Source organism: Astyanax mexicanus, chromosome 16 (genome assembly GCF_023375975.1).
Source record: "Astyanax mexicanus isolate ESR-SI-001 chromosome 16, AstMex3_surface, whole genome shotgun sequence".
Lineage (NCBI taxonomy): Eukaryota > Metazoa > Chordata > Actinopteri > Characiformes > Acestrorhamphidae > Astyanax > Astyanax mexicanus.
The window spans coordinates 3185429-3199494 of record NC_064423.1 but is presented as its reverse complement, the minus strand read 5'-3'; the positions used below and the strand labels follow the sequence as shown (position 1 = coordinate 3199494).

General features: G+C 36.4%; 1 protein-coding gene across 1 annotated transcript in view; it reads left to right on the top strand.

Annotated features, from left to right (window-relative positions):
• Nucleotides 1-14066, top strand: part of LOC103021590 (inactive N-acetylated-alpha-linked acidic dipeptidase-like protein 2) — a 678577-nt gene that overhangs the window by 456763 nt on the left and 207748 nt on the right. Inside the window, exon 10 of the mRNA XM_049465756.1 lies at nucleotides 9442-9585. Within this exon, the coding sequence (XP_049321713.1) occupies nucleotides 9442-9585 (144 nt within the window). The remainder of the gene's footprint in view (nucleotides 1-9441; nucleotides 9586-14066) is intronic.

The window sequence follows — 14066 nt, the reverse complement described above, 5'->3', positions numbered from 1 at the left end:
GAAAATTGCACTTAGACCTACAGGGCCGAATATAAGCATAACGAGCGCTAGAGGCTGACACGCCATTTCAGTTTTGAATGTAGGAGCAGATCAGTTTCAGTGCTTGAAATGTAACAATGCTGCAACCTTGTGCATGGATAGTAGAAACAGAGAGCACACACACACACACACACACACTAACAGTGAGCCATGTATGAAGGAGTCAAGGGACGTAGCACCTCCATACTTTTATTACCCGCGGGTCCAGTGGAGCCGAACACCTCATGTGTAATAGAGATGTGTATGGGGAGGGTGTACAGTATGAAGCCAATTAAACTGAAAATGTGTTATTTTTATGTCCTTTACAGAAATTGAACCAAAGCCAAGGAGTCTGAGGTTGAAATAATAACGAATCGCATCATTTATCTGGTAATTCGAAACGGCTCCCACCAACCCATAAACCACACAAGGGTTAAACTAACAAAAAAAGAAAAGAAAAAGAAAAGAAAATACATTTTACCAGCTACAGTACACAGTTTACAGGCCAAACAGAAAAAACAAGAACACAAAAAAACACTGTGTTAAAAGACATTGCAATGAATTCAGAGAAAGCCTGTCATTGTTATGCATTCATTTATATATTCTGTATTTAACTGGCAGAAATTAAATGAAGGTGGATAAAAACACTTCTTTTTTTTTTCTTTTTTAATTTGGCACTACTGTATTGTTCTCACTAAAATACAAGTATTTGAGAGAGCTTAAAGGGAGCAGTAATTGGAGTGTTGGAGTGTTTTGTCTGTTTAAAAACACTCTGAGAGCTGCAGCAGTTAAAGTTTTAGGATTTTATTCACAACCTGTGATATCTCCTTTTGTCTCACATTCTTATTTTAGTATTATTTTTATTATCATTTAAGCACAAGTGCACAAAGGGAGGATCTTTTCTTCTCTGCAGTTCATTGTAGAACACTTTCAAGAGACCAGTTTAAGCCGCGTTCCTGCTCTGGGATTAATTTTATCGCTTTTATTCCAAATAAAATAGTTGCGTTAAACAAAGAAGCGGGGGCAGGGTGTCAGGTTCTCAATTTACAAGGCCCCAGCACACCACTGCCCAGATATTCACAGAGCGCTCCATATTATGCATGTGTGCACGCCGCGTCTGTTTTCTCAAATAACGTCTGACTTATTCATACCTTCTTTCGGCCTTGTCTTCTTCTTCTTCTTCTTTTTTTTTTCGTTTTTTAATGCGTGCGCTGTTTCAATCCCACTTCCCTGCAAATGTAATTTCCAAAGGTCACCTTTTCTGAGAATGAATTATCTCCACAATGCAATGTCATTTCACTCGCCAGCGCATTGTGAATGAGATAACAGTTCGCCAGTTCTTTTAGGTTTTGTTTAATGTGTTTTTAGCTCAAATCTGAGAAATTGCTGGTGGGCGGCGATTTTAAGCCGAAGCTTTTAGTAGTGTCTCTATAAATGTATGGTTTGGATGTGTAGGTTGTCTAACTGTAACAGATGTGTATGTAATTCTAAATACTGTTTTTGTTAAACACAGAACATTGCTGTAAATCAGGGGTGTCCAAACTTTTTTTGTTGGGGGCCAGAAGGAGAAATATATTTGAAGTCACGGGCCACAGACTCTGTAATAAAACAAATAATGAAATATACCACTTTAAATAATACTTTTTTCCTGATTATTTTATTTACACACCATTTTACTTGACTTACTATCTTTATCTTTGACAGTGTTGTGTAAACTAAGATTTTTCAAATTGATGTTTAATTTCATCATGTCTCTTAATATTAAACTCCTTAATTACGACAACTGATATTAGACTCTTTGCCCCATTTTTCTGTGCTAGAAATGCGCACTCTCTCCGCAATTAGACTCTTTGCCCCGTTTTTCTGCACTAGAAATGCGCACTCTCTCCGCTTTTAGACTCTTTGGCCCGTTTTCTGCGATAGAAATGCGCACCCTCTCCACTTTTAGACTCTTTGGCCCGTTTTTCTGCACTAGAAATGCGCACCCTCTCCGCTTTTAGACTCTTTGCCCCGTTTTTCTGCGATAGAAATGCGCACCCTCTCCGCTTTTAGACTCTTTGGCCTGTTTTTCTGCGCTAGAAATGCGCACCCTCTCCGCTTTTAGACTCTTTTGCCTCGTTTTTTTTGCGCTAGAAATGCACACTCTCTCCGCGTTTAGACTCTTTGCCCCGTTTTTCTGTGCTAGAAATGCGCACCCTCTCCGCTTTTAGACTCTTTGGCTCGTTTCTGACACCTAGCGTTCAAACTTTGAATCTCACATTATAAAAACCTGCTTAACAGCGGGCCAACTTTCATTCTATTTCTAAAATACCTCGCGGGCCGCTCCAAAAAAGCAAACGGGCCGCAAATGGCCCACGGGCCGTAGTTTGGACACCCCTGCTGTAAATACTGTGCCCTCAGTGGGAGTTTCTTTTATTAATTACAGGAATTAAAGTACCACTAAACCATAAAACATAATTTTTCCATTAATAGCTGAAATATGTTCATTTGAAGTAATAAAACACACCAGTCCAGCTTTATTAAAATGTTATAAACATTTCCTAACCTTTAAAAGAAAACGCTGCCTCTGCAGCCCCTCTCAGGTTCAGCTGTGCTATAGGTGAGGATGATGTTTCTGTGTACTTTGGTACGCAGACACAGCATAACAATATGCAAATCAGTCAATCAATAATAATCAATAAAACTGTCCCCTTGCTGACGTCCAGCCATCTCCATTTTACACTGCTGCTGCTGCAGCTCAGTGAATCAATCAGCTCTCCCTCCTGCCCACACCTCTAAACCCATACATCATCCAGTGCCCCTCCCAAACTACTCCTCTCATTTTCTAAGTACTAACAGGATACCCTAGGACAGTAGCCCTGTCACACACGACTACACACTGATGGTGAGTTAGGGGTCGGTGGGGACATGCTCATTATGCAAATAAACGATGCCAGGAGCCAATAGGAAGGGTAACTAGAGTGGAAGAATCAGTACAATTCAGTTAAAATAAATTACAGGATACATACACTATAAAATAGTAACTAAATGATAAATGATGATAAAGTACTGTAATTTTACAGGGTATTTTTTTTTTTACAGTGAAGGAATTTTATTAAGATTGATGATGGTATATCTACATAGTTGGTTTGTTACAAGTCACAAAATGTTTCATTTATTTGTTTATTGTCACTCTTATGCAATACCTATGACACTTTAAATAACAGTACTCAGTTCTGTTGTTGTCTGTCTACATGCCACAAACTCTAGTATACTCACTAAGGACTCCACTTCCCAGAATGCACCTGTGTCTACCCTCCCCGACATGCCTGATTACGTGATGCTTCGGCGTTCTAACTCGCCGGCATCCTAATCATTTTCATCTGGTCACCCTAGTGTAAATAGCCCCCTGTTTTAGTCCTACGTTGCCTGGTATTGAATCTATTTACATAGCTCTCCCACCCTGCTATGCTTTTGCTGTTGTTTTTTGTTATCGACCTTTTTTGTGTATTTGACAACTCTTTTTGCATAGCCTTTTGTTGTTTTGTTAGCTTTCTATTGCTAACCTATTTTGTATATTTTTGACTACTCTTTTGCCTTGCCCTTCTACTCTTTTTGGATATTCTATATTGTACCTTCTTGCTTGCTTACTCTAGTATGTTGCTTGTCTCTGCTGCACTTTTGTTACTGACCTTGCCTGTCCCTGACCATTCTTATAGGTCTAGCCCTTTACTTAATAAAATGTGTGCTTGGTATCCCAGTGGGTGTGTCGTGTGTTTGGCCACGGTCACATCAATAGTAATGTTTAAAAATGTCTTAACTAGTGTCAGTTCATAACTGGTTGACACATTACATAACCATTTAGCGTATTTTTCGCACTATAAGGCGCACTGGATGTTAATCTACACAGATTTTTTTTTTTCCTGAAAACTGTTTATTTGGATTATTTAAAGTCAGCTTAGATTCCCAAATATCTCCAGAACTAAGGCTGGATCATTAGCATTAGCATTAGTGGCTAACTATTAGCGGTTAGTGGCTAATGCTGCCCGACAGCGCTACACTGAGGAACCCTGAGTGTTCCGGTAAGCCAGGGTGATATAAGCCAGCGATTTGTTCCACGTAGCTTGTTTTAACACAATAAACACGCAGACTACAGTCTGATATACTCACCTCTAAACGACGAATGAACTAACTAGCGCTTATCGCGGTTAGCGGCTAATGCTTATGCTGTTCCAGCACTGCAAATCCAGCCGGGGTTAGCGGCAGGCAACAGGCTGATAATACTTACCTCTGAACGGATAAAGAGCTAGCGCTTAGCAGCTAATGCTAATACTGCTCCAGTTTTCACTGAAACTCCTGTATAACACTACACTGCTCCTTAACACCTGACTGCTAGAATTCATAAATAAAGTGAACCGGATCATAATGTGCACTGATGATTTTTGGGAAAATTAAAGGATTTTAGGTGCACCTTATAGTGCAAAAAATACGGTAAATGCTGATAAAGTACTGTAATTTTACAGGACATTTTTACAGTGTAGTGTAAATGTCAGCTTGTTTGGACAGCACTGTTTGGACAGCATTGTTTGGACAGTTACAGGAGCTGCAGCTGAACATCTCTGTTCAACACGGCTGATCACCCTCATCTGCCGGAGCTCCAGTGCCAATCTTCTCCCGCATTCGCCCTGCTGCAGAGCAGCTCCGGCTCAAATACATAAACAATGATTTCTGCTCTCTTGTTATCATAGTCGACGAAGAAATGAAATATTGATTGCGCTCGCAGGGAAAAAGCATCAGTGCGCTGGAGTTGCGCATTCTGCCTCGTTCTGCTGCCGTCTCCCCTCACATCCCACCTCAGGATTCTCCGGCTAATTTTTAATTTAATAGCATTAGCAGATTCCCGAGATAAAGCGGTCCACTGTTTCTGAGAGAATGAAGAAAGATTCACAGTGCAGGAAGAGCAGCATACGGATGAACATGTGTTGCATATCATTTACAACTGACAAATGACCAAATAAACCAATTAAAGCAGACTGGACTATAAACTCGTTTACACAAATTGATGGCTCAAGGACAAACCGTGTCTTATTGGGCGAAGATTGATGATGGTCTACCCAAACAGTCGGGATGTAACAAAGTCACCAAATGTTTCATTTGATTTGATTTGATAAGTGCTGTGGCATCTTAATTTAATAAATGCTTGTTGTCACTGTCATGAAAAACCATGCAAAAAAAAATAATCTCCCAAAATCGCAAATTTATGGATTTAAAAAAAGCCAATCTAGAAATAGAATTTATTCAAATTATATATAACTGAGTTTAGTCTGTTGCCATTGACTGCTTCTTTTCTATTGGCTTCCGCAACATTCGATTGGCATACTGGGTGTGTCCCCCAGTTTGGACACTCACCATCAGTGTGTAGTCGTTTCCCCCAGGCTAGATGATTAGATACAGTAGATAGATAGATAGATAGATAGATAGATAGATAGATAGATAGATAGATAGATAGATAGATAGATAGATAGAGATAAAGAATATGTTAACTCATTGTTGACTGACACTAGTTAAATCATAATCAATAACTAACAATGTTTTAACTTGTATCTCTTTTCCAATGAATATTCATTTATTATTTATTGTAAAGTGTAACTGAAATATTTTGGACCATTTCTATTGGTCTATTTATCCTGAAAAAAACTTAATATAAATAACTGGGACATGGCATTTATAATTAACATTAAAGGTGTAACACTTTCTATTTAGGTCATCTCTATTAAACTCTATAAACACATTCATAACATATTATAATGCATTCATTATAAACATGGCTATTACTATTTCTAAAAATGCATAACCCATTATTGTAGCCATGTTTATTATGCTTTATGATTTGTGATCCTACTACATTATGAACTGTGCTTGTAATATGTATGCTACAATAGTTAATAATTCATAATCTAATCTAAATCTAAAATCTATCATTATAATCGAATTGTTCCACAATAGAAGTTTGTCACTTTATTTGGAGCGCTTTACAAAGGCCTGTTATAATACATTATAAGTGACTATAACTAATAATATATGCAAGTATATCCAGTATAAGTAATCCATGAGTGGTTGAAATACATTTAAATCATTATATAAGGTGTGTTCATAAGTTAGAAGCCTAATGGTACTGATGTATTGTATGTATATATACATGTTATAAACTCAGCTATTAATGCATTATGATCAAAATTCATGATGCATAATAAAGATGTCTATGATGGGTGAACATTTTATTATAAATATGAAAACGCCTTATTTATAATGCCTTATGCATGCATTATAATGTGTTATGGTGTGTTTATAACGTCTTATAAAGATGGCCTTCTTAGAAAGTCATCATATATTATATTTCTGTGAAATGTACAGTAAATATTGTATTTAACCATAGTCCTTAAGCTAATCTATTTGTTAAAAGCAAACTGTGACCCCCTAGACCCTGTTAACTGTTAATTTAACTTATATAACTGAGTTTAGTTTAGTTGTTGCCATTGACTGCTTATTTTCTATTGGCTTCCGCAACAATATATTTGCATACTCGGTTTGTCCCCCAGTTTCGGACACTCACCATCAGTGTGTAGTCGTTTCCCCCAGGCTAGATTAGGTAAACTTGTAGCTCCCATACTGCATTATGATTAACTAGCTAAAGTCTGTGTTGTAGGCTGCAGGAACAAGCACAATTTTAGTTTTGGTTGTGTGTTATATGTATGTTGTATGTATGTATTCTTTGATACATATACAGCAAATGTACTGCATATGAGAATCAAATCAAGCAATTAATTGATTTTTTCAGACCAAACAATATTGTACTATGTGTTACAGGGGTTGGACTATGAAACTGAAACACCTGTAATTTTAGTGTGGGAGGTTTCATGGCTTAATTGGAGCAGCCTGGTGGCCAATCTTCATTAATTGCACAATGCACCAGTAAGAGCTGTAAGAGTGTGAAGGTTCAATTAGCAGGGTAAGAGCACAGTTCTGCTCAAAATATTGCAATGCACACAACATTATGGGTGACATACCAGAGTTCAAAAGAGGACAAATTGTTGGTGCACGTCTTGCTGGAGCATCTGTGACCAAGACAGGAAGTCTTTGTGATGCATCAAGAGCCACGGTATCCAGGGTAATGTCAGCATACCACCAAGAAGACCCACCACATCCAACAGGATTAACTGTGGACGCTGTAAGAGGAAGCTGTCTGAAAGGGATGTTCGGGTGCTAACCTGGATGGTATCCAAAAAAACATAAAACCACGGCTGATCAAATCACGGCAGAATTCAGTGTGCACCTCAACTCTCCTGTTTCCACCAGAACTGTCCGTCACCACAATAAACTATTGTGCTCTAAAACCAGGTGTTTCACTTTTTATTGTCCAACCCTTGTATATTGTTTATTAATGGTAAAAAGCTAAAATGTTTTCAATCTTTGATAAAAAGGACCTTATTTCTGTGTAATTTCGTGTGGTAAAGAGGCGATGTCATCAATGTTCGTATTCAGAGCTTGATTTCTTAAGAAATGGAAATCAGTAAGCGCATGAATTGTTGCTGATGCCAGATTTATGTCTATTCACGATTTGATGGTCTTGATTTTTGAGCAGTGTAAGTAATTTCTCTGTGTTGCTGAAGAGCTTTTGTTTTGTATGATTATTTTTTTCCTCGTTAGCTTACTTTTTGTGTTGGCTGATGGTAATGAGGTATGGTAAATGGATGGACTATTTTTTTTAAATAGCTCTTGATTTTAAATGTGTACGCTCTGAGAAACAAAATGGACTAACAAAAAAACTGACACTGGGGTGGTACCATTATAGGTATGTCTTTAGTGCCTTTATTTAAGGATATATCTGCAGTATATTCCCTGTAAGTTGGACTTTCCTACTTAGGTGATATCCTACACCTATTAAAATGGTTAAATAGCAAAGATGCTTGTGAGTATTTCTACACGGATGGGCGTGGTGGTCTTGAATTGAAGTGTATTGAGGTAAATTTCTGGAGTATTGCTATCTTGGCAACAAAAAACACAGGTGCACCACTGTCTGATTTGAACCCTGACAACAGTCAACCATCTGACATCAATTGCTATTTTGGCAATACAGGTGCATTAACAATAAACAGAATACAGAACAAAATCACATTGCTGTTCCTGTAAATGACCTGCTCACAGACCTCCACAGGATGAATAAGCAGGTCAGTTTCCTCTGCTGAGAAGTGGAGCAGAAGTGCTGCGCCTTTAAAATACCAATCCGCCAAAGTTAGAGTACACCTGGCTCTTAAAGGAGAACTTTTTCCCTGATAAATAGTTTTTTACTCTGTTATTCAGGCTCAAAGTAGCTCCACACCTCCTTGGTAAAATCCGAAGAGCCCTGACATTTAAAACAAGGCATTAATAACCTAAAAAGTGCACAAGAAGCTTATTCAAAGACACTGTTTACAACCTGTAGCATTAGCTTAAGCTCCGGACATATATATATATATATATATATATAGATATACATACGGGTGTTGGACAATGAAACTGAAACACCTGTCATCATTTTAGTGTGGGAGGGTTCATGGCTAAATTGGAGCAGCCTGGTGGCCAATCTTCATTAATTACACATTGCACCAGTAAGAGCTGTAAGAGTGTGAAGGTTCAATTATCAGGGTAAGAGCACAGTTCTACTCAAAATATTGCAATGCACACTATAACATTATGGGGGACATACCAGAGTTCAAAAGAGGACAAATTGTTGGTGCACGTCTTGCTGGCGCATCTGTGACCAAGACAGAAAGTCTTTGTGATGCATCAAGAGCCACGGTATCCAGGGTAATGTCAGCATACCACCAAGAAGGACCAACCACATCCAACAGGATTAACTGTGGACGCTGTAAGAGGAAGCTGTCTGAAAGGGATGTTCGGGTGCTAACCCGGATTGTATCCAAAACACATAAAACCACGGCTGCTCAAATCACGGCAGAATTCATTGTGCACCTCAACTCTCCTGTTTCCACCAGAACAGTAAATTATTGTGGTCTAAAAATCAGGTGTTTCAGTTTTATTGTCAGACTCCTGTATTTAGATAAACATATATACATAGACGCCGCATAGCCTGCCTCCTGGCGGAGTTCTCCTTTGTTTAATGTTTAATTAAGAGAATAGGTGTACTTTTCCAGTCGTTACGATAGCAAAGACACAACTAAGCCAGATTGTAAGTTTGAGGGAACATTTGCACTATGTGTGTGTGTAGCAGTAAAGCTGCTAATACACCAACTCTGTAAGAAGAGTGTATTATTGAGGAAAACTAATTTATTTGCATAAAAATAAAGGATTTCTAGATCACTATGTATTTGCACTATGTATTTGCATTCTTTATTTATGTGAAAATGTTGTTTTTATGTTAATTGAGTGTGTTTTATATTCCAGAAACAGGTAAAGAGCTGCACTGAAGCTAAAGGCTGTCCTGACTTAAATGTCAGCTCACTGCAGTCCCCTGTGGCCCTGGACTTCTTCTCCAGTCATCTCGCGGTTCCAGCGCTGGAGTTCGCTTTCTCAGCCAATCCCACAGAGGTACACACACACACACACACTTTACAGCATTCTCAGCATCCAGTTACACACTGATAAGATTTTAATGAAATCTTCCCATCAATTTTGCAAGGAAAAGTCCCTAAAACTGGAGATAATCAGGTCTGAATTCAGACATGGGAATTGTCAGTCAGGGTCACTGTTCTCATTACAGTTTCCAATTTTGAAGGAGGTCAGAATGATAATTTGTTTAACCCTTTATCTTCCTCGTCAAGTAAAAAAAAAAAAAAAAAAAAAAAAATATATATATATATATATATATATATATATATATATATATATATATATATATAAATATATATATATATTCTTGATGCATGTAATTAATCTGAAAAAAAAAAAAACTTTAAAGGAACCCTGTATTCATAATGTATCATAAATGCATTTATAATGCATTATATGACATGCATAATACCATATAATGACTGATATAATATAAAAGTCTGTATAATAACTCATAAGAAGTACTTACAGCAGCATTCATAACACAATATAAATGACAAGTGTAAGGGTTTATAAAGAAAGGGCTTATAATGCTTTATAATATATGTTCATGAGAGCATTGTACAATGTAGTGTCATAATGCACTATATAACATATTAAGGTTTTATATAAGTGCGTAACACATTATAAAGCCTTAAATACAGTCATTACTGACTATAAGTAACAAGAATTTTTTTATATGCTTTTTAAACATAGTAATTTTGTGTAGTGTTGTGTATTGTTGTAATGCACTATAACAGATTTGGTATATTTTGGTATAATGCATTATAATATGCAGCTACAATTTTTCAAATTACTGGAAGCTTTTTTATAAAAGTGCGTAACACATTATAAAGCCTTATATAAAGAGTCATTACTGTCAAGACATTATAGTGAGGCATAATAAAATTTAATTCATGTTTAAAAAGCATATGAACATTCACATTACTTAAACATGTCAGTAATGACTGTATATAAGGCTTTATTATAATGTGTTACGCACTTATATAAAAGCTGAAAAAAATGTATCATAGTGCATTACGACACTACATTGTACAATGTTCTTATTAACAGATATTATAAGGCATTACAAGCTCTTTTTTTATAAACCCTTATACTTGTAGTTTATAATGTGTTATGCATGTCGCTTTAAGTACTTCTTATGAGTTATTATACAGTTATTTTATATTATTACAGTTATTGGTAACACTTTCTATGAATGTCATCTCTATTAGCCTCCATAACCACATTCATAACATATTATGCAATCATAAGGCACTATAAACATGGCTATAAATATTTATAAAAATGCATAACCCATTATAGCCATGTTTATAAAGCATTATGACTTGTGATCATATTACATTATAAGCTGTGCTTATAATATATATCTTAAAATAGTGTATATATATATCCTTAATAATGTAGTCCAACAATAAAAGTCTGGCACTTTACATAGAGCGCACAAAGACCTGTTATAATAGATTATAATTGACTATAATTAATAGTATGTTCAAGGCAAGAATTATTTATGAGTGGTTGAAAATATATTAATAGGATTATTGAGGGTGTGTTTATAAGTTGGAAGCTTTTTTAGTCATGATACAGTCTGTAAGCTGGGACTGAGTTTCTTGGTATTGATGTACTGTATAACATGTTATAAACACAGCTATTAATGCATTATAATCACAGTTCATGATGCATAATAAACATGGCTATGATGAATTATACATTTTTATAAATATGTATAGCCATGTTTATAATGCCTTTTGAATGCATCAAATGTGTTATGAGTATGTTTATAGAGTCTTATAGAGACGACATTCATAGAAAGTGGTACCCAGTCGTTATATGGTATTAAGCATGTCATATAATGCATTATAAATGCATTTATAATACATTATGAATACAAGGTTCATAAGAAGTGTTACCAACTTCTCTTTTTGTGTGTTTTTTACTGATAATTAAGGAAACAATTCTATTATATTCTACCATATGTTGCTGCTGGTATCTGACTTTTAAATTTATATTCACACAACTGTTGTAGTGCTGCTGAGGCCAGAATCGTGACAGACAAACACGTAATCAGGCAGGTGATTCATAGCTGCATGAATGTTTGAGAAACACCATATGTTGCTCTGTTCGGATTGTTGTGACAGCAGGCTGGTTTACTGCACATACGTCCGCCCCCACCCATCACTCCTCCACTCACCACACGTTCAGCACAGTCTGTGACACTGTCCTGCAGGGCTGAACGATATTACCTGTTTTCTGTCAAATTTTGACAAAACTTGAAACAAAAAATAAATAAAAATTAGTCAGCATTAGAAAATGTCTAAAATGTCTAATGACTAATCAAGCTAAACACATACTGTAAAAAAAACAACCTATAGAATCTACTCAATAAATGTGAGGTACGAGATTTGCACTCAGTTTGTTTGGGTAGATTTCACCCCATACATTGAGTAAAAATTACCTAAATGTATCAGTTGTGATACACTAAAATAAATAAGGTAAAACGTATCCAACATTTCTCAATAATATTTACTTAAAAATATTATTGAGAAATTATTGAAAAATAAAAAAATAACTAATATGATTGTTGCGTCTTTATCTTCATTAATTCATATGTATTAGTTAAATATTATATATTATATTTTAATATGAATAGCTCACCTCTGCTTATTCAGAGAAGGTAAATTTACTTTTTTTTTTTTAATTGTCAGGGAGTGAGAACCACAGCTAAAAACCTCTGCAAACTTTACTTACTTAGAAGTTCCAGTTATTTAACTTGGATATAAACACTATATCAGCAACTCACTAAAACACGCCCCAATAATTGTCCTGTAGCCACAGTGTTTTATAATCGACAATAGAACTCGCCTCAAACACAAACATTTAGTCAAGAGCCTGAAATGATGTTCAACAGTAAAGCACTAGCTAGTTAGCTAATTAGCATTAGCTATATGCATATATATATATATATATATATATATATATATATAACCATGCCCATGTACATATTTTCCAAATACAACATGTAGTGTGCTAACTAGCTTGTTGAGCAGTACATTTTATTTTTAAGGCTGAATAGCACTAGCTTCTTAGCTAGCAAACCTAGCTAGGGTGCACACCGACACAGCTCGACAACAAGTGCACGGGGGACCAATTGTTTTTAAGAATATTTTACTATATATTTTTAGGTTGCAGTTAATACTGTTAACAAAAGAGTATTTTACCGTCTGACTAATGCATTTGAGTATTTTTTAAACAAGGTGCCACTCCCCAAAATAATTTTTTACAGTGCATATTTTTTTTTTTTTCATAATTAATTTTTGACAGTGGTGGCATCTGGCCAGAGCAAGCATCCAATCATATGTACCTTTTTGATATCTTTGATATCTTTCTCCCACGAGAGCATCAATCGTATTTATATACACACCATATATACAGCTCTGAACATAAAAATAAGATACCACTTAAAAATGATGAGTGTCTTTGAGTTTACCAAATTTAAATATAATCTGGAATAGAATCAAGATTAAGACGAATGATGACAGACATCAAACCAAGCTGAACTGCTTGAATTTTTGCACCAGGAGTAAAGCAGCATAAAGTTATCCAAAAGCAGTGTGTAAGACTGGTGGAGGAGAACATGATTCCAAGATGCATGAAAAAAAAACTGTGATTAAAAACCAGGGTTATTCCACCAAATATTGATTTCTGGACTCTTAAAACTTTACAAATATTTCATTATTTGAGGTCTGAAAGCTTTGCATCTTTTTTTTGTTTTGTTTGTTTGTTATTTCAGCCATTTCTCATTTTCTGCGAATAAATGCTCTAAATGACAATATTTTTATTTGGAATTTGGGAGAAATGTTGTTTGTAGTTTATAGAATAAAACAGCAGTGTCAATGTTCATTTTACTCAAACTTATACCTATAAATAGCACAATCAGAGAAACTGATTCAGAAACTGAAGTGATTTCTTAATTTTTTTCAGAGTTTATATGTTTAAAACAAATTATTTAGTTTTTTTCCACACTGAATACAATTTCATCAGTTTTGCTGTACCACCGAGGCACTTTAGCATGCTAAAACGCTCGTACCCGAGACGCAGAGTCTCACTCAGGAAGCATCTGGGCTCAGTTGCTGGCGGTTTTAATCAACACACCGCTGTTTTTTAAGCGACACATCTAAGCGTATCCGCAGCTGCACCGAGCTTCAGCGCCCACGTCTCAGTGGCAGCCATTAAGCCGGCCTCGGCTCGGCGCGGAACGGCCGTAATGCTCGTGAAACCAGCCAGCGTGCCCTCCCAAACGTCAGGCAATAGCGCGGAAGTAAAGAGGTGCATTGGAAGGGGCACTTTGACTAGACAACAAGGTTTAATTATGTGGAAAGGATGGATGGAGTGTACAAGATGACAGGTACAGGCGGGCACGGGGGGCCGAGGGAGGAACACGGGGCCGTGCAGGAGTGATG